The 21,603-nt window shown below is 43.7% G+C and overlaps 3 protein-coding genes across 4 annotated transcripts; all 3 read left to right on the top strand.

The window, feature by feature from the left end:
- Positions 1 to 633: 633 nt before the first annotated feature.
- Positions 634 to 4,709, top strand: LOC117768400 (arrestin domain-containing protein 2-like). Of its 2 annotated transcripts, none has more exons than XM_034596706.1 (8): positions 634 to 955; positions 1,850 to 1,888; positions 2,068 to 2,128; positions 2,688 to 2,838; positions 2,956 to 3,052; positions 3,135 to 3,391; positions 4,257 to 4,594; positions 4,651 to 4,709. In XM_034596706.1, exons 1-7 carry the CDS (start codon positions 700 to 702, stop codon positions 4,521 to 4,523), a joined length of 1,128 nt encoding a protein of 375 aa, XP_034452597.1. In that variant the 5' UTR covers positions 634 to 699; the 3' UTR covers positions 4,524 to 4,594; positions 4,651 to 4,709. The 2 variants fall into 2 exon arrangements, with proteins under 2 accessions (XP_034452597.1, XP_034452596.1); XM_034596705.1 differs by having other exon boundaries at positions 2,685 to 2,838.
- A 1,267-nt stretch (positions 4,710 to 5,976) lies between these two features.
- Positions 5,977 to 9,385, top strand: LOC117768317 (arrestin domain-containing protein 3-like). Its single transcript, XM_034596560.1, has 6 exons — positions 5,977 to 6,235; positions 6,369 to 6,429; positions 6,523 to 6,670; positions 6,764 to 6,860; positions 8,085 to 8,341; positions 8,978 to 9,385. Exons 1-6 carry the CDS (start codon positions 5,977 to 5,979, stop codon positions 9,245 to 9,247), a joined length of 1,092 nt encoding a protein of 363 aa, XP_034452451.1. The 3' UTR covers positions 9,248 to 9,385.
- A 98-nt stretch (positions 9,386 to 9,483) lies between these two features.
- On the top strand, positions 9,484 to 14,155 carry LOC117768318 (arrestin domain-containing protein 3-like). The gene is made up of 6 exons (XM_034596561.1): positions 9,484 to 11,083; positions 11,162 to 11,222; positions 11,336 to 11,507; positions 11,693 to 11,780; positions 11,871 to 12,127; positions 13,230 to 14,155. The coding sequence occupies exons 1-6, from the start codon at positions 10,825 to 10,827 to the stop codon at positions 13,356 to 13,358; spliced, it is 966 nt and encodes a 321-aa protein (XP_034452452.1). The 5' UTR covers positions 9,484 to 10,824; the 3' UTR covers positions 13,359 to 14,155.
- The last annotated feature ends 7,448 nt before the right edge of the window (positions 14,156 to 21,603 follow it).

The raw sequence follows: 21,603 nt of genomic DNA, 5'->3' as shown, positions 1-21,603 counted from the left end.
GCGTTTTTTGACTTATCTTATCCTAGCTTATCTCATTTCCTCTCATTTCATCTAATCTTATCACATTGTATCGCATCATTGAGTAGCGTAACGGAGCATAGGGTATCGTAGCATAGGGTATCGTGGTATCTAATCATATCTTAGTTATTTTATATCATCTCATTTTATATCATCTCATCTCATGTTATCTTATCGTATCTTATCTTATAATATACTGTATATTTTCTGAACCTACCTTTTGAATCCTATTTTTGTATTTTTGCAGTTTGCAGTTTTGTTACTTAACTGGTACGGAACGACCATTAAGGATATCCCACCAACTTTTATCTTAAAACAGACAGGAAATTAATGAATATAAGATATGTCCAACAATGAATGTCTAACGATTAATGAGTGAATGAGTGGTATAGGAAATAAGATATATCTTATTATAATGAATAAGTGGTATGGAAAATTATATATGGCTAATAATGAATGACTGAATGAGTTGTATAGGAAATAAGATATGTCTGATAATGAGTGAATGAGTGGTAGAGGACATTATGTCTAATAACGAATGCATGAGTGGTTTCTTGGGAGGGAGTAAACATCTACTCGCTACCTCCTCAAAATTAGGACACACCCACTGAAGTTGTTGTACTTCTTCTCTCGGTTCAGACAGTGGGTGTGTGTGTGTTTGTGTGCGTGTGTTCACGAGCCATGTCGTCCACCGTGAAAAGTCTCAAAGTCACCTGCACGCCGGTGAATGAGAGGGACACGTTTACGCATGGAGACTTGGTGTCCGGCCAGGTGGTCCTGGAGGTGGTTAAAGAATGTCAGATAGAGTCTCTGTCTGTGAAGTTCAAAGGCAAAGCCGAAGTCCTGTGGACCGAGAGATATGGACAGACCACTGTTGTTTACAGCTCCAAGGACAAGTACTTCAGTCTGAAGCTCCACTTCATCAAGAAGGACAAAGGTGAGCGGTCCACTGTGACCTCACACGGTTTGAATCTAAAGTCGGATCCAAGTACGCTCGGGTGGTAACGCGATGGAGAGTTTGGCGCGGCTGCACAGGCACTTTCAAAATAAAAGCTCTCGGAAATATCAAAACAATTTCCAAAACGCCGCGGTAAAACTCAACAAATCGAGAAGCAGCCGTCAGTCAAACCTCCTCTTCTTCCTCCTGCCCACTCACCTTTGCAGAGATCCTCACAGGAAAACTGTAAAAACGTCAAACCAGGTGTAAAAAGATCATTTGTTTTATTTTGTGTATTACACAACACAAAACCGAGAACTAATTTGCTCAAAAAACCAAAATGTACAAAACAAAGTAATCATATAAATCAGATATTTTAACCGATTATTATTTGTTATTTATTATTACTTATTATTTTTCAGAGCCAAAGCCCAGAATTAGGGAGTAAAAACATTTCAGATACTGATATATCAGCAGTTATATTATAGAAATCTGGCAATGATTCCGATTCGTTATCAAACCCCAAATATAAGTTAGGCTTTATATTTCCCACTTCAACCATGACCTTTAGTTTGAATAAAACACAAATACTACAAAATACTTGAATTGGGAACAGAACCAGATATGACATGAAAACATACATGCACACACTGTCTGCTTGGTTTATTCTGTGAGATAAAATGTCTCCTATTTCTGGATATCAGCAAACATAAACACCTCCACCGATATGAATATGAAAACCTGACATTGGCTGTTTATTCTCAATTAACTGATGTGTAAGTAGATGCAGATTATTAATTTAAAAAAACATTAATGATTGTATTTTTCCCAGCCTAAGTAACAAATGCTAATTCTTGTTAAATCAGTGTGTTGCTTTTTTTTCTTCTTTTTCAGACGACTACACACTTCTGTCAAGCCAGAATGGAGAAACATGTAAGACACCCTTTGTGACACTTTTCCTGCTTCTGTCTCTTTACCCTCTCATCACATCAGACCTCCAAGCCACAAATTCCTAAAACATCCTAAGGGCTCATTCCCCACATTCCTTCAAGGCTGTTAACTAAACACATGTTTAGAACATCTTATTTAACCCTTTCCTTTTGCGTTTTCAGACAGTAGTGTTGTTGCCCCAGGATGCCACACCTACCCATTCACCTTTCAGTTCCCTTACCAGTGAGTAACATATTTTTAAATAGTTTTTATTAATAAAAAGAAGAAGAGGGAGTTTTATTTGTACAGAACGTCAAGGCTCAACAGTCGCCTAAATATGCCAGATTTTTTTTTAAACAAAGACCCATCCATATTTCTCTGGGAAATCAGTGAAAAAAACATTCTGTCTCACAATGTTAAAGAAGGTGATTTACAAAAATCCTGGATTTCTAAATGTATGACACAAAATGCGTTCCGTCTTGGTCCATACTCCACCCTTTCACCAAGTTCTGAGAAAATCAGTTCAGTCGATTTTAGATGATCCTGCTAACGGACAGATAAATGTTAAACAACGATGAAAATATAACCTCCTTGGTGAAGATACAGCAATCAGAGCCGAGGAACCCTTTTCCACACTTCAGCATATGGCACTGTCGTGTTATCTAGATCATGTTTTACAGGGATTTTGATGAAATAGGTTCGCTTGGTTAATTTCAAAAAGATGTTGGTATTATTTTATAGACCCACTGCAGATTAATTTTATTGCCTTGACTTCTCGTGTTCTTCTGCTCTCGTGCTGTAGGGATTTGCCGTCCTCCTTCAATGGTTCTGTTGGTAAAATCGTGTACTTGCTGGAAGCCAGGTTGAGCAGATCGATGAGACTTGCCAAGAAAGATTCGACTAAGTTGAACTTCCTTGCAAGAGCCGACCTGAACAGTGACTCTAAGCTACTGGTATGTGCTGAGTTCATTCCAGTCATTCCTCCCCCCCAAAAAAAGAAGCTCTGCAGGGGTTTGGTGGTCTCTCTCTTGTTGTCTAAGTGTATTGCATGAATTTATCTGTTTCTTCAGGCACCACAGCACGACTCTAAGGACAAAAAATTGAAGTTTTTCAACTCAGGATCAGTAGCCATGGATGTACATCTGGAGAGAACAGGTTTCTTCCAAGGTTAAAGGCCTCATTGTTAATAATGACACTTCTCGCTCCCATGCTAACGGTTGTTAAGGATGTTTTTTGGTCTGTTTTCCAGGAGAAGGGTTGAAGGTTGTGGCCAACATCCAGAACAACTCCGCCCGTGAAATCAAGCCCAAGTACACCGTGTACAAAAAGCACAGCTTCTTTGCAAGTGGAAAGAGAAGAGTGAATACTAGAGATGTCTTCAGGGAGGTGGGAGAACCCATCCCACCTAATACTAATGAAATTGTAACAAGGTTCCTCGCCATTCCCCTTGATGTGGAGCCCTCCATCCACAACTGCAGCATCATCACAACAGAACACAGACTTAGGGTATGCAGCTTTGACCAGGAGATTCGTGTGCTTGTTCTAATTAGACTGTGCATAAAACGTCTTCTGAAATACATTAATTGAAAGTTGTAGGGGTTTAATAGATAGTGCTCACTTTTGTGCAACAGCAAAAGCCCCTTAATTATGACACAGCTTCCGTTGTCTACAGCGAGAACCCCCTTAAGTTCTTTGATGGTCAATGTTCAGGAGACTGCAACGACACATTGGTCAGAAACCCCTCAACAAGTCCCCATGCCACTAACTTTCTGCCAAAAGCTTTGTGATTTCAGAGGTTTGTTTTAAGACCAGAACATCTAAACATGTTTGTGTGATGTCCCTTTTATTTATGTGTATGCACAGTTTTATAGTAAAAGAGTCATTAGAAGATTGGAATTATGTGGTTTTCTTCCTGAACACATGCTGGCTATGTGAGCGGCGCATACAAGCTTTTTCATTTTGAAACGCAAGATATGTTATCCCTGTTATCAGATTAGAGCGTCCACACTGTCTGTGTGAGCAGCGCAGCTCAGCCACAGTTCAGCAGACTGAGCAGCACGGCTCTTATTTGAGGTCCTGCCTATTTTCTTGGCATACATCTGTTTGTCAAATGAGTCGGTTACGCACAAAGCTTGTCATAATTGCACATGAACGTATGTAAAAACTTGTAAGATCATAATTTGTCCCTGAGACACAATAATAACTGTTTAGTTAGATGAATTGATAAGATAAGTATTATGTTGTTACTCATGATGCACAACAAAATCTGCGACTGCCAAATACTAAGGCTTAACCACCTACTTTTCTTTATTACAACAGATTAAAGAATTATCCTTTTGTGTCTATAACTTTTTTAAACTTTTTTCCACAGGTCTGTCTCGATGTCAAATATGCTACAGACCCAGAGATCAAGTTTACCATAGTCATCCTGCCGGCCGGTCAGGGTCCCACTTGGGCACCACCACCTGCTGACTCTGACTTTGGGTCTGGATTCCCGAGCGAAAAATCCGGGAATCCAGAGCTGGTAGCCTGGGGCGCCGCAGCACCACAGCCGCCGACCCAAGCTTTTGGTCCCCCCCCTGCCTATGGCGAACACGAGATGTACCCCCCTATGACAAATTATGACAACAAAGTATGAGTGATGGTCCTGAGAAGATGCGTCGACATTTCAGGGAAATGGAATTAAGAGAAACGGAAGAAAGGAAAATTATATTCATGCTTTATGTATATCACTATCCTTGCTATGACTTTCCTGAACTATAAATGTTTGTATTGTAGAATGACCAAACTGCGCTGTAGTGAAACAAGCTACCTCTTTCAATACTTTCTTTTTTTGTGTGATAGAGATTTGTTTCTGTACAAATGAGCCATGACACAAAATACTTAATTCAAGATTTTGTTTTTGCTCATCCAGGAACTGGTGAAAAGTAAAGAAAGTGAAAATTCTACTTCTCAGCTGGTACCCTTTTAAAGTGAATGTAAATTTAGACTGAAATCCTTCCCTGTCAAACAGCTGTAACCAAGGAACAATAAAGGTTTAAAATTTACATCAAGGATTATTCTTATTTCAACTGGTAGTGAGAGGTCAGCGTCTCGGAATTGACGGTGTGATCAAGTCCCGCCTCCAGCTCAACATGTTTGACGGTTTTAACTAGTAGTTGGAGATCCTTTCTTATTGATGGCGAGCCTCCCAACATGATCCGATCTGGAAGAAGAGATCCATTGAATATTCCCTGTAGTGGTAGGGTGGTGCTAGTCACCTGGACTTCATACACTCATAAAGGGCGAATGCTCTTTTAAGGAACTGTCACAGGACCAGTCACTGATATTAACAAACCAAAGACAGTGGATTGACAAAACACAGACCGAGACTGATCACAGGTAACAGACTGTAAAGACGACTGGCGTAAAAAGACTCATTTATTTTAAAGGGCCCAATTTTTATTTTCACACAAATTGTTTTATTAAATGCTTGTGAATTATCACCTTCCAATTTAATTTAGTAAAGTTACATTTTGCATTTAACGTGTTGTGTATCTTGTGTAATTTCATTTATGCTTCTAAAGTCTATGTCCCTTGCAGCTCAGTGAATACACATTTGTTGGACATGATTGTTTGTCATGTGACCATCTGTATGTGACACAGAGAGAAATCCAAACCTGGGCCCTGTTCAGACCAGGTATTCACATCCATGTCAGGTGATCCAGTCACAAGTACACGCCCCAGATGAATTATAATAACAAAAGGTGTTGTAGCCTAACTAACCATACTTACTAACCATGCTCTCCGCCCACTCATGTGGTTGTCAGGTTATCATTCTTATTCTCAACACAGACAAAGTGTTGCTTTAACTGTGACCATCCAGTTGCTTTGTAATCTACATCTTTGCATTTGTTTGGTTACAGAGTTGTGCAGGACTGACAGCTGTCTCCAGTCACCTAGTGGGGCCGCCGGTGCACACCAGAAAAACCAGTTCCACAAGATCTGCGCGACTGATGTCGGATATATAGCAGCTGTGCAGGGCCCACAAGGCTCGAGTTTCTTCTTGGATTTCACAAGTGACTTGTCCTCCGTGTGTTTCTCTGCGGACAATGACCATCCTGAATTTCTCTGTTGAATATGACGCCATCAACAGCCACAACACCTTCACCAATGGAGATACCATCAATGGAAGAATCATCGTGGAGGTTTCTAAAGAAACTAAAGTCCAGTCTCTTGTTTTCATAGCACAAGGAAAAGCTCGGGTTGTCTGGCATGAGTATTATGGGCAAAATAATCACCGCGTTTTCTGGGCTGATGAGAAATATTATAATATCAAGCATCATATCCTGAGAGAAGCAAGACAAGATGGTAACGTATTAAATTAATACAGTAATTTATATGTGATACATTGTACCTAATATAATGACTTGTGAGATGATAAGCTATCATCAATGTACTGTTTAAAGATATTTAAGACTTATAATGAGTTATTGTTTTCCAGGTACTGAAGTCATTGGCAAAGGAAGACACGTGTTTCCTTTTTCATTTAACATTCCTGACAGGTGCCTTTTATTCTTTTCTTCATCTTTAGATGTAGATTGACTTTTATTTCTCTCCAGGTCATTTAATTCTTTATTTTTGATTTACCTTCACAGAAGAATCCCATCATCTTTCAAAGACTGCACTGGCAAAATCGTTCACAAGTTGAAGGCTGAGCTCAAACAATCAATGAAGCTGACAAAGAAGGCCAAATCCCACTTCACGTTCCGCTCCAAAGCGGACATGGATGTTCCCGGACTTCTGGTGAGAAATCCTTAATCTTAACAACAAGAGTAACAAAAGAGACAATAATTATCTCCCTGCATTTATCTGAAGTGGGGATCTCTTCTTTTTTAGGAACCCCAGTATGGCTCCAAGGATAAATCTCTCAAAGTTTTCGGCTCTGGAAATGTTTCTATGGACATTCACACTAAACGAATGGGCTACAAGCAAGGTAATAATGTAAAAGAGGTAATCCTGCACCCGGTGAACTTTAATCCACTGCTCGTCCTTGTCCAGAAACTGGTCGGAACTCTCTCTGTGATTTTAGAAAGCAGGTGACAAATGTTACATCATGGAAATCTTCCTGGCAGGCTCTTGTTGTGTAACATGTTCCTCTTTTGTAACATGACACTGCTTCCTTATATGTGAACACAGAAAAGGTGTGTTAACCCGCTCAGTGTATCAATACTGACCCTCTACAGAGACCTCTCTCTGGATTAGGTCATGAGGAGGATGTGGAAGTGCTCAATCTGTTTGAAAAGGACAGTAAAGATAGAATTCATATATTTAAATAGGGTTCCAAATTTTATTATTAGACTGTATTATTGGTTGTATCTTGTCTATTAACATGCTCCTCAATATGGCTCCATATTGACCTGCAGTGGATTCTCTCTCTGCTAATGTGATGTAGAAGTCACGTGTATTTCACATCATGTTATCACTATTGGGTCTTTGTTATGCAAATACAGGAAAGAGGTGTGAAGTTGTAGTGTAAACACTCCTCAAGTCAGAAGCACAACACATTTTGTTTACAGCATCCATATATTTTCCACACTCCAACCCCAAAGTGAATACACCAAAGTCAGAACAATGACTTCACAAGACCTTCCGAGGAGCATGTGGATGCACAGGTAGACTGTCTATAAAGATGGACGACACGTCTCCACTTCTTCCCACTGTATGGAAATGAAACAAAATACCCTGGATACAAACGGCGCCATCTTGCACATTGGGAGACAGAGTCTGCGCAGATCGGAGGATGGTGGCAATGTCCCGCTGCGAGTCATCCTCTGCGGTCCAAAAATGGGGTGAACTGACCCTGTGTTTATAGAATAAGATTACAAATTAAAACCACATTTACTGGATAAATTAACACGTTGACATACATCAGTGTGATAAGCATGACCTAAATTGATAGAAACTATATTTGAGAACATTTTATTTGACTTGACTTTATAATTTGGTGCAAGTCCCAGTCATTAACATGGAGGAGGCAGGGTTTATGACTTTTCAGTCTGGTTTTAAGCTTATCTTATCGATTTCATGTCCCTGGTAACAATTGAGCAGGTTTTTGGGTCACTGGTCATGTAAATGTGTTGTATGCATTAATTCTGTGCCACATCAGAATAGTTCTACCCTTTGGAAACTGACTGTCTGTGCTTTATTCTTTTTACAGGTGAGAATGTCAAAGTCATGGTTGAAATCGTGAACCACTCCAGTCGTTCGGTGAAGCCCAAATTCACACTGTACGAGAAGAGGAGTTTCTTTGCCCAGGGACACAGGAGAGTTCTCACTAAAGAGATCCTTAAGGACAAAATTGAGGCTCTTGCATCTTCGAGCAAAGACACTGTGACCAAGGTGATGTCCATCCCCAGAGAACTACCCGCCTCCATCCTGAACTGCTCCATCATCAAGCTTGAGTACAGACTGAAGGTAACGTGCCTTAAATTATCCAGTGGACTGATCGGATTGACTGCATTTCCTCTTTCTGACCTGCTCTTTTTGGTTACTGTTAAAATAACAAATGGGGGGGGAGCTTGTAGAATGTTTTTCTGTGTTCCTATCTCTTATTTTCAGTTACAGGTGACATGAAAATCAAAAAACTGAGATAAACAAATCATTTGGAATACTTGTGTGCCATGATCTATTCAATGGGATAAAGGAAGGATTTCCTTGGGCACAGTCCCACATACGTCAGTGTAACAATGCCTGAAACCTTTGCTTCCTGTGGCAAAGCAAATCCGCAGTGTGGCTTTAGGGGAAGTTCAACTTTGGTGAACTTTAACCTGTGATATTCGCTTTGCATTGGTGTACTGGCATCGGCAAATGCTAAAAGAAACTGGACTTATAAAAAGTGCACTCCGACACAATCAACAGATAAAACTGCAAACAACAATGAACTCAACATTTCAAGAAAGACAAAGCCTGTAGCAAACAAGAGGATCATATGCAGGCCCCACTGACCTAAACACTTAGACTGATGGGAAAACTTTCTGAATAAGAACATTAACATTTATCAGGAGATGTAAAGACGAAATACAAACTAGAAACTACTGTTTTTTTTTACAGGTCTATCTGAATATCAAATGTACCAAAGACCCAGTGATCAAACTCCCCATCGTCGTCCTTCCTGAAGCTCCTCCAGCAACAGCAACAGCAAAACAACAGCCTGCGTCCGCTGCTTATGGATTTGAAGCATTCGGGAACCCAACCCAACCGACCTGGAGCACCACACCCCAGCAAGCAGCACCCCGACCCTTCGACCCCCCACCTCCCTATGAAGCATATGCAATGCCCCCCACTGCTACTTATTCTGAAAAAAATAGCTCTTTGTTGTAGATACCTCCCTTAAAAGTAACAAGCAGGCCATTTATTTAGCTTTGCACTCCTTTAACGTGTACTGACTTGTGATGGACACATTTTTTAAATGTTGCCAACAGTGCAGTGTGAGAGTTTGGTTAGAGACTCGGATGTGAAGCATGTAAATAGACAATGATGGCAGCTGACCAGTTCCTCTGGTTCAGGAAGCCGGGGATCATGGGTAATATCCACCATTCCGTTGGGTTTCAGTTCAGTGAACCACGCAGTCAGAGCCCCGGTCAATACATAGATAGGTTTTGTTCTTTTTTTTCTCATTCTTAATCCCTTGGACACATCATCCAACAGAATTACATGTGGCTGCAGGGGGCGCTGTTGCTCAGTAAAATAACTAATTATTGTCAAATTTAATGTGCAGGAACAATGCACATGTAGAATGCACATTGATGTAGATATGATTGCTGTAGATAACAACTGTTAACACTTTTTATGAAGCCCAAAGAGTTCACTGTTCAATATTAGATGATTATGAAATGCAACTGATTGAGTCTTTAACATGTATAAATGAGGCTTTAAGTTTTAATGTAATGCTGTGTTATGAAATGTCATATAATGACTCTTAATATATTTGTAATATCCTTTAAACTTCAACGTATTACTCATTATTATTCTTTTTAAGGAAAGTTTCTTCCCAGTGACACTGTGACAAATACTTGAACTTGGCTTTAGGCTTAACACATGCTATCGATACTCATGCTAGATGCTTAATTTGAAGTACAAGCATATCTGATTCTCTCCAGAGGAGGACTCCCATGACTTTGCTAAAGGACGGACTACATGCATCTTTTATTCATATGTTATCAGGTAACAATATTTATATCATGTTTCTACTCTGGTTGTTTCATGCTGTGAAATATAGATTCAGAAGGAATGACATCATTTTGTAAACATAATGGTGATAGGAGATAGAGCGGGTCGTCCACTAACCAGAAGTTCGGGGGGTTGATCCCAGTCTCCCACATTCTGTGCGCCAAAGTGTCCTTGGGCAAGAAACAGAACAGGCTCAGACAGCGTGAGAGATGTGTGATAGAGAAAGTGCTGCACATAGATAATTGTGTGAATCAGTGAAAAGCAAAACCGTCCTGTCAAGCTCTTTGAGGGGATTAGAAAATACTATATAAATACAGACCCTTTTCCATAATGTACTTGATAAAGTGCTTACATTATGCTGTGCTGTACTGTGACATCATTATCAATAGTATTGATTGAGGAATATGAACTAGCACACTGTTGATCCACAATATCATTCTCAGAAGATGGAGCCTTGTGCAGGCTACACGGCCGCTGGCTAGAGTTACCTGTGTGAAAGGGACACCTGCAGCTCTCGATCACGTGATGACATGTGACACAGATACAGGCTCAGGAGAGGTCCACTGCTGCTGCACACAACATCCTTGAGCAGCAGCATAAGACTCCACTTCAGGTCAACTGTGGATCTATTCGAAACCTGCGTCCAGTAAATTTACAGGATTTGTTTAGCACATTATTTCCCCTGTGCTTTCGCTGCATAAATCTTTGCGAGGGCATTTATTTTCACCATGACTGTAAAGCATCTCTCGCTGGAGTACAACAAGCTGAATGAACGAGGGACCTTCTCCCCAGGGGACGTCATCTCTGGAAAGGTGACTGTGCAGACCAACAAGGAAACCAAAGTGCAGCGTTTCCTGGTCAGAGCAAAAGGAAAAGCTGAGGTGACGTGGTGCGAACAAGAAGGACAGACCACAGTGGTTCAAAGTGACAAGAGGAAATACTTTTATTTCGAACATATTATTCTCCAGGATAAAAACAAAGGAGATGGTTAGTATGGTCCCACTCAAAGCTTCTGATTTGACGAATCTTTTTTATATTTAACCCCCAAATTTCTCTCTTTCTAAGGTTCAGAAATCATCAGCCCTGGGAGAAACGTGTATCCTTTCACCTTTGTGATTCCCAATAGGTGTGTGTGTGCTAATCTAACCTCACCCATTCAAATTTAACATACATTTACCAGCTGGTGAGATCAAATAATTTCTCATATTTATTTGGATGGTTATTATTATTTCCTCTCAGGGACATGCCCTCGTCTTATGAGGGGAAATGGGGCAAGATCGCCTATAGTCTACGAGCGCAGCTGACTCAGTCCATCTGGCTCGTCCACAAAACCAAGATGGAGTTTCCTTTCCTCACCAAGTCTGAGTTCCCCTTTGCCTCCAGATCAGAGACGATAATCATCGGACTCAAGGTAAGATATTTTTTTTTCTGTTGAACTTCAGTGAGATATATTTTCTACCCACTTCTGTCCAGTTACATTTACGACACTTTAATGACCAACTATTAAATATTGTAATAATCGACCATGCAGCTAATGCCAGATCAAGCTGTGTTAAAGACCTGACTCACTGACAGGTTCATGTCTTCATTTGTCAGGAACAGCAAAGTGCGACCACGATTTCATTTTACGGCCTTGGAAAGGTGACCATGAATGTTACCTCTGAGAAAATGGGAGTGAAGCAAGGTAAACAGGTTTTTTAAATAAGAATGACCTGATATCTGTTAAGTGCTTTTACCTCAATCATGATGAATGTCTGTGGGGTTTTTTTGTCAGGAGAGGCGATGGGAGTTTCTGTAGATGTGCTCAACGACTCAGCGCGCACAGTAACACCCAAATTCTACCTCTGTGAGAAGCAGACCTTTGTCGCTCAGTCGAAAAGGACCGTGCACACAAACGACGTGCTCTTCGGGACAGGAGACTCTGTTCCGGCCGAGACGAGTCACGTCGTAACCAAAGTTCTGAGTATCCCTCCACAGACGCCCCCCACCTTCTTCAACTGCTGCATGATGAAACTTGAGTACAGACTCAAGGTACAAATTCACTGTGATGGGTTTATTTCACTGTTGACACTGTCCCGCAACCAAATCCTTTGGTGATATATATATGTGTAACTGGGCCAATTGTACAGCAGTATTCTGCATCACTGAGTCCAATATGCATCAAGATCTATTTCATTTTATTCTACTGTTATAATTCCAAAGAATCTTTGCACCTAGTTATAACCTGGAATGTATAGGCCTGCATTGTCAATGTGGAGGGTTTGATAAAGTCCTTTACAACTACGTCCACTTTTGGGGGACCCGTCCTTATGAGGGTGCATCCCCCCCGCATCACCTCTCCCCTTTCTATTGTTGTACTCCTTATAGGTATGTTACATTTCAGTCATTCAAGTTTTTGTAGGTTTGCCTCTGTGTTATTGTTAAGTTACTCATCATCTGAAAGTTACAGTGATGACCTACCTTTGATGTTTGATCTGTGTAGGGGCTCCACATATGTACAAAATTAACCGGAGGATTAATGTTCTTTATTTACATCAGATAAATCCCAGCCCACGACATTGCTGGACGCCAGCAAATATATACTGTATCAAAGTGTAACGAGAGAAGGAAAATGTTCACAACCTCAGTGAGGATGAGGTCCTGTGGTGTCAGATTTCTGCTGATGAGAGTCGATGCAAAGAGAGACACTCCTCTCGACCCCAGGGACATTTTAAGATTTCATTAATGCACCTTTAGAAAAATACACTTGACTTGAATTTATAGTAAAAAAAAAATCTGTGCAAGACATCTTGTGACAACAGCACCACATGGTGGCTGTGTGACGGGGTGAGACAGAGGGGGGGGGGGGGGGGGGAGTGGTTACAGGGGAGGCCCCTCAACATGTCCAGACACTAATGAGGACGCGGTAAGGGGAAAGTCTCACATTACAGTCAAACCTGTTCTGTTGCACCATCGGCTCAACAGTGTTCTCAGTAAACGCTGGTTCAGTGACAGACCCGACAAAGTAATCATACTGTTCAATGAAAACAAGACTTTAACTGGATATTTCTATATTTAAAATGCTTTGAATGACCTGCATTTGATATGCATAAGCTGAAAGAACTTATGGAAAATTGTGTTTCTTTGGTCACAGGTCACTCTCGATGTACCGCTGGCAAGAGACCCGGAGATCAAACTTCCTCTGGTCGTCCTGCAGGGTTCACCAAAGCCACATCAACAAAAACCAAAGAGATCCATCTGGTTCAGGCAACTTCCTGGTTAAAAAGGATGCGTTGGCTCAGGAGAGGGTGGCACATGTGCTGTATGACATGGAGAGACAGGACTTAGAATAACAACCCAGTAACTCTGCCTGTCTCTGGGAGATGTTCAAACTACATCAAACTCCTGAGAATCTGCTCCATGTTCTCTTGACCACTAGATGGAGATGTGCCACTAAGTTATGTGCCAGTAACAGCTGATTCATTTATATGAGAGGATTTGAGCACTTTAATCCAAGTACTGGCTCCAAAATATACAAATATACAAAAAGTAACCTGAGGTAAAAGTCTTGCATTTTAAACTATGCTTAGATAAAAATATGGCAGTACTATCATCTAAATAATTTGTCAAGTCCAAGCACTAATTCTTATATATTATCATTATATATTAGATCATTGATATAATGCTTTAATGCATTTTTAGTCTGTTCAAACAACTTTATTTAGGTAGTTTGCCTCAATGGTTCCAGGGTCAGAGATCTCCAGCGACTCATGAGATGATTAATGAGGTGGGGAAGCAGAAAAAACAAATCTCTGCTTTTCTGGGGTTTTCTCTATTCTTTGCCTTTTGTACAACATTGGAAAATGTTGAGCCTCAAGCTGTTTGTTAAATGAAACCATGTGAGAAGTTTAGATGGGAAATGTCTCAGCTAACAACTCACTGACATCTGCAAATAACAAGGGACCCCGTGTCGATGTTGCTTTTTTATTTATTTAAAAGGGTCACAAGCCCAAACATCCTGGGCACCTCTGGTTAATCAATAAGCATCAGTTGTATAAGTTAACTATTTAATTTATGTTTTCATTTGAATTTGAATTTGATTGCGACTAGTTTAACTACACTGGTCAATTATAGTGGAGTAGAAGCAGAAGCATTTCAAGGGACTGTGGCTCAGAAAAAAGGGACCAGGGGGCCCCGACATCAAACTATAACCTAAGTGCAAACTCCCACCACCATCTCCTTTGGCAGAAGTCTAGTGGCGTGGGGCCTTGTTATGTGGTTTCTGACCATTCTGTCCTAGCCTATCAAAGAATTTAATAGGGGTTGTCACAAATGTAATCAGTGGCGTTTTGGGGCCCCCACTCAGTCCTGGGGCCCAGGCAATGTCGTTCTTTGCCCACCCTGTTGAAACACCCCTGCTACTAAGTAAAATAAACTGAAAAAGTACTTAAAAATGTCCTTGACTATGTTACTTGAGTAAATCCACTCGGTTAATCTCTTCACTGCACTGGCATGTATACAAAGCTGAACAAAATATAAATAACATCAAATTGCTCAGGTGAAGAAACACTTGTATTAACACTAGTCACTGTGAACAGGTATGAACAATTTAGATGTTAGAAGTCATTCATCGTCTCCTCACAGCCGCAGCTGTCGGGATCAAAGACACAGGGCAGCACAGAGACCAACAGTGATTCAGTGAGAGCTGAGAATTAGATGTCAGGGATGTCTCATGCTCATCCTTGTCCATGGACTCATTTTGCAACAGAGCAAAGTATTGAACAAAGGCGCATTCATGACACTGACACTACATGTGTTGCCCAACAAGCGGCTCTTAAGTGAAAGCAGGCCCATGTTCTTCACAGAGACTCTGGGACCGTTCCCTGCCCAGGAGGGGAAACATGTTGAGAGCTAAACATTTTATGGTTGGGATCCATCCTGGAAACATTAGATCTGGCTATTGTGACACCACAGACAGCACACAAACCTACCCAGGGAGGGAGAGAGAGAGAGAACATAAGAGGTGTTTGGTTCTGACTCAGCGTAAACAGACATCATGGATTTCATCTTCATCCCACGAAGCAGCGAAAGAAACCGACAATGTTCTACCCTGGACATAAATTATACAAAAGCACAAGAGTGACCAACAAAGGCTTCAGACTCCACTGGGTGGGTGCACATGTCCTCTGTACTGCTGCTTGCGGGAACTGAAAATTAAAACTCATATTTCACAATTGACTTGTCATCATGTGTCACATGAATTCAAGAGTAATTCAATATACGTCACAGTGTCTTGATCCGATTTTAATTCATAAATGATTGTAACTGATATATTTGACAGTATCGTCAGTATCACACAATGTGGTTTCATAGAGATTTAACTGATCCACCCTCTTTCATCTGCAGAGCGTAGCGTGCCTCATGTTCTCCACTGAAACAGAGCAGAGACTGATGAGCGTGGTTTGGTGTGGTGCAGAAAACAGTGTGACAGATTCCCATAATTCCCCTGAATCCCTCACAGCAGCAGTTTGGTTCGCTCTCGGCTGCAGTCATGTTCATGTTCATGGCCGTGCTGTACGCAGAGCCTGCCTGGTAACTAGTCTGGCTCTGCGTACAGTGTGCAGGCTGTAAGCCAGCCAGCTCCCTACGCACGCACGCACACACACACACACACACACACACACACACACACACACACACACACACACACACACACACACACACACACACACACACACGCTTGGTTTTGGAGTAGGGAGGTGTGGCCTCTGGCACTCTCCCTCCCACCTCTGTAGCCAGAGCCAGTACCATGACAACCATGCAGGCCTGCTGGCGACTCCCTGTCTTCATCGGCCACGGTTGCCATGACAACTCCCCATGGGGCTCCCGCAGATCAGCGGGACGGGCGTCCAGTTGACTAACCCTCTCCCAGCTGGGGAACGGCTGAGGGAGAGTGAGGGAGCGGAGTGAAGGGGGAAGGAGGGAGGGTGCATGTGTGTGTGTGTGTGTGTGTGTGTGTGTGTGTGTGTGTGTGCGTGTGTGTGTGTGTGAATGTGTAGGATGGCACAGCAGAGCCTGAGGAGGGAGGAGAGAGAGGAAGGAGGCCTCAGAAGGAGACACAGGAGCCGGCTAGTCTGATGTTTCTGAAGCAGCCTCTCTCTGTCTACATGCAGCCTTTAGCTTTCCATCCTTAAAACAGAGTAGACAGGGAAGCTTTGACCAAAACACCCAACGGTGGGTTTAACAGTAGCCACAAATAATTTCTTGAAACCATTCTCCTGGGAGAGCAGGGACAGCTTTGATCCTGGACTCACTCTAACCCATCAGTCACAGAGACGCTGCTCCCAGAAAAGTGACTTTCTGTCATTTTGCTTCCATTCTCCAAACATGCCAGTAACAAGTACGGCTCTTTGCGTTTGGATTCTGTGTAATAGGGCCACAGATGGCTCTGTGTCTGTAGTGCGGTTGGAGAAAGAAATGGCATCACTAGGTCCGTTGGCTGCACAGCACTGAGGGGCTTTTTCTACTCTCTAATTGCTCCAAGCTGTGTCCCTTTGAAGGCCCAGAGACGCAGAGATTTTCATGTGTGTCTCTGGGTGAAGGAACAACAAGCAAGCAGAGCTAAATCCATTTTAAACCCCTGTTTAAAATACTCCATTCAATACTCAGATCTCATTAACATTGCTCTCCCTCTTTAATATCTACGATGGTGATGTTATCCATGTTAATAAAAGAGGTGATTCTGTTCAGTTCATCATAGTGAAGTTTTTATTCTGGAAAAGGAGAGATAAACTTCCCATAATAAACATTTCCTGGTCTACTGTAAGTGCAGAAAAGTTTGTTTTTCTTCTTTTTTCATATAAAATACTTAACATGTTTTAAACGTATAAAAAAGTGACACAAGGCAGTTCCATCAGTGTTACAGAGGGCGAGGAGCCAAAACATTCTATACCTCATCAAATAATCGACAGTTTTTCAGTTTATTTTCTCTAGTATACGTGCAGTAATATTACTATCCTAAAACTAGCTCTACATAAAGTGTGTGACTATGTTGTGCACTTGTAGTGGTGACCTTTGGAATTACAAAGTCTTTTACTGTTTTTAAAAAATCCCTTGACACAAATAGTTTGATTACACAAAGGATAGAAAAAGAAAAAAAAAAAAAACAGCAGTTTTTATTTATGAAACTCAGAGAAGCACCCTCCCCTGCATAGGTGGACGTTGCATATCTTGCAGCCGAACACACTTTCGTGTCGCAGTCCCTTGTTGGTGCAGTTCCTGCAGCGGCGAGAGCGCTCGGACATGCGCTCCAGGCGGTGTCCGTACTCTATGGGTGAATCTGCGTGTCTCTTGCGTGCTGCCCGCTCCATGCCCCTTGCCCCTTGGTAGTCTCCAATCAGCTGCTGTGCCAGGCGCACTCTGAAGTGGCGCTGGGTGAACTGCTTTCCGTTGAAGCCTGCCGGTGGGCTGCCCCCCCTGCTCTCCCTCAGGATGATGTAGGCGTTGACAATGCACAGGTTCACGTAGAACCACAGGAAGTAGCGCCACCACTTCTTACACGGCCGGCCGACCTGGTAGCATTCCCTCAGCTGGTCGCACAGATCCACTCCCCTCATGTTCTCCTGGTACAACAGCAGGGGCAGAGGTCGGGGTACACCGAAGGACAAACCTGAGCCGTCCATGCTGTCACTCTCCCCCTCCCCATCTGCCTCATGCTGCTGCCGACCTGGACTGATACCCACAATCCCTGGAGCAGAATTGGTGGAAAGGCAGCTGACCATCTTGACATCCCGTGTCACCGTGGCAACCAGGTTGCCACGCTGGCACTGGTAAAACTCACCCTGGGCCAGCTTTCCGACGTTACGGGGCCTGAGGACTTCTGGGTAACCTTTGCGCCCTGGCTGTGTGGGCCCACAGGCGTACAGCCCGTCCCTCAGCAGCCTCTGGAGGAGGGTCACGGAGGTGAAGAAGCTGTCCATGAAGAGGTGGTGGTACTGACCCTCCAGGCCACGCACCAGGGAGGCCACCACCCTGTAGCCCAGAGAGGTCGTTGCCTCGTCTTCACCGGGCTTGCCTACGTAGATCTTGGCCCGGTGGCAGTAGCCTGAGCGAGAGTCACACAGCATCCACACTGTCAGCCCCTTGCTCAGGGGCTTGGAGGGCATGTACTGTGTGGGGGAGAAGCGTCCCTTCATGACAATGGCACACTTGTCTATGGTCAAACAGCGATTGGGTGTATATGAATCCCACATGCTGTTTTCCACCACATCGAGGAGAGGCCTGATTTTGAAGAGGCCATCGTAGCCACGCTCCCCTCGCACCGGCTCTGACTCACGGTCACACAGCTGCAGGTACTGGGTGAGTTTCTCAAAGCGCCTGGCTGTCATTGTCTTTTTAAAACCTGCGTTGCCTATGAAAATGTCACTGGCCCAGTACATGCCTGTGTCTGGCAGCTGATTGATGCCCATGAGGATGTTCAGACCCACGTAGGCCTTCATCTCCCTCACATCAGTGGGGTGCCAGTGGGGGTCTGACTTCCCGCTCCTCCTTTGCCGATAGAGGGCGTAATTGTTTGTTTGTTCTACCATGTGTTCAAAAAGAGAATCTGGGAAGAGTATCCGGAAATAGTCACGGGTGTCAGCATCGTCCCCCAGCGAGTGCTGTGGGCCGCTGACGGCGGAGAACGGTTCGATCGCGATGACCTGGTCCGGTTCGCCCCAGAAGTCCGGAGACGTGCAGTCCTCGTCCGAGTCATCGTCGAGGCGGAAAAAGCCCCTGCGCTCCTCCTCCTCCAAATCCGAGAAATCGATATCGGAGTCGTTCGAGGTGGTGTCGGAGCAGTTTGTGGAGGTAGAATAATAACAGTCCTCCGCGTACTCCTCCTCGTCGTGCTGGATCCCGTTGCTGCCGGTGACTAAAATTATGTTGCAGCCGCCTCCCGCGAGCAGGCTGGCGGCGTCCGCAGCCTCCGCCGCCGCGGCCGCCGTGAAACCATTCTCCCCTTCCTCCTCTCCGGCACCGTCCTCCTCCTCCTCCTGCTCCTCCCGCTCCCCGTCTTCTTCTTCCTCGTCCGAGTCCGGCTTTCTGTACGGAATCTCAAACCACTTCACATCGGCCGAAAGATTCAGCGGCGAGTCTTGACTGTCGCACACGCCGCCACTTTCTGCGTCCGCGCTAGTTTCCAAAATAGTAAAAAGCTCTCTCCCTTTTCTTGCCGTCGCCATGTCGGGGTATTAAAGTGCCCCTGCATGAGTTTTTTATGGGTATTCCTCCACTAATCGCAGAAATATTCTCATCCCAAATGAACTGATGTGCACTTAACTGCAGCCTCCTCTCGAAAACTTGCCCGGTCGCGGACCTATGCGGCGTCTATAAGCTGGATCCTCATTGTTTCCGCTCCTGGCTTTTTCTGCTCTTTGTAGCGCAGTGTGGCCGCAGACGTCAGAAGCTGCATGCATGTCCTGCTTTGTAGGGCGTTTTGCGACTGCAGCTGGTGGGGTTGCTAGTTCGCTCGGCTGGCAGATGGCCGCTCGCTGTTCTAATGCCCGCTGGCATTCACCACTATCAATATGCCGGATACCCATCTCTGAGGCCGCGGAGATACACAAACCACTGCGTAAAATGCCCCAAAACATCAAACCCAAATACTGTCACCCAGCTGGGATGTGTGTGGGGGGGGTAAGGGGGGGGGGGGGACACGTTCATGTAGCATCTGCACACAGCTCACCCACTGCAAACACCCATCACACACTATATCTCCCCCAGATACATTTAAAGTTTATTACATATTTTAGAGATGCGTAAAAACGCACACCGTGTGGTTAGAACGCAGTGATGGATGTCGCCACATCACACAGGACTCCCTGTTCATCCCTGTGACTACACACTGAACCCCGGGCAGAGAAGTAGCTTGTTCATTCATAAACATGCTTCTTCCCTCTGACAGGTTCCTACATGAATCTGAAGCCCTATAGGCTATTGTGGAATTAGGGACCTCCCTCTATTTTATGAATGTGGGCAGATATACTCCTGTGTTTTACTCCAGAACTGAGGTTGAGGAGCTCTCCCCTGATTAGATTGATTTGAGCCTCTGCAGGTTGTGCCCGCAAAGATTTTTTTTTTTTAATCTATGCTACAGCGTGTTTTCATTAAGCTTTAATTTCCTCTGTGAATATTCACAACAACAAAAAAAAAGTAAATTACACTATCCTGAGAGCTGCATGGCTGTAAGAGTTGGCCACGAAAGCCAGGTTTATCATGATCAGCTTCACTTTGTGCATTATGTTTTGCTTGTGACCTGTCGTCATGACTGATATTTAATAATTAATGGCGGAATAAACAGCTCACCCATTATTCCTTACCTTTATTCTGCAGTGTTTGCCCTCAGGTGTAACATGATAAGTAGACAGAAACGTGATGTGGGACTAGAAAGTCATCTTCAAATTCTGGGTCAAAATATATCCCAACATCTTTGAACCGCAAATGATTTGTCATATATTTTGTCCTTTGATCGATGCAGTGTTATCAGCTTTATCCACAGTACTCAGTTAGTTTTACTGCAACAGAAGGCAGTTCATGTAAAACAAGACCCTTGGCTTTGATTTAAAGGCAACATAACTCCGGTCATGGACTCTTTGCTGGCTTGGGAGCAGACGAGTAAAATCATGTCTTCTTATATGGGAGGGGGGGGGGGGATGGGCTACAGGAAGAGTCCTTTCCAAATTCTTTTAGCTATGGCCTGAGTCTACATGGCTGGCTGAGCACTGGGTTGCTGCCCCTGGGCCCTGCAGTGGAGGCACGATTTATGCGTCCTTCCTCACTGGCTTATTGCACAGATTCTCAGTGGTATCATATTGCCTGTCTGAGCTACACGGCCTTGCCTTTTCTATCTGCAGAGGAGGGAATGGAGCTGTATTAGCAGCCGGCACACTGGGAACCAGTATGTTGAGAAACAGTGGAAAATGAGCGAGGCTGTGGACCTCCACTATCCAGCCCAAAAATAGAAGTAAGGAAAAAAAAAAAAAAAACGTCTCACTCCAGCGTTTCTAGGCCCCTGGAGCAGAGTACTGCAGCAGACCCCTCAGAGACTCCCGCGGTGGGGTGGAGAGACGCCGACCAATGGGGGCTCAGGCGTTCAGTGTGTGTGTGCGCGTCTGTGGTTATCTGTGTATGTGTGTCTGTGCGGCTAAGTCAGCTCCTCCACAGCTCAGATCCCTCTCATGGATGAGTTCAGAGATGGTTTCTGTGTGCGTGCGTGCATGTGTGTGTGTGTGTGTGTGCATCTGCCAGCATGTGAGCAAATGGTGCAACCACTGCAGCCTCTGCTAAAGACAGACCAATCCTACTCTCTGTCATACCCTGACACTGTATGCCGTGTGTGTGTGTGTGTAGGTGTGTGTGTGTGTAGGTGTGTAGGTGTGTGTGTGTGTGTGTGTGTGTGTGTGTGTGGCGGCGAGGGGCTTATTAATAGTGATGTTTTCTACTTCTGCCAACGGCATCCTCAGTCTCAGCAGATGTGATTGGAATTA

The sequence above is a fragment of the Hippoglossus hippoglossus genome, chromosome 9, assembly GCF_009819705.1.
Source record: "Hippoglossus hippoglossus isolate fHipHip1 chromosome 9, fHipHip1.pri, whole genome shotgun sequence".
In the NCBI taxonomy this organism is placed as follows: Eukaryota; Metazoa; Chordata; class Actinopteri; order Pleuronectiformes; family Pleuronectidae; genus Hippoglossus; species Hippoglossus hippoglossus.
Note: the sequence above shows the minus strand (reverse complement) of the source record. Positions and strands in the feature narration are given on the sequence as shown.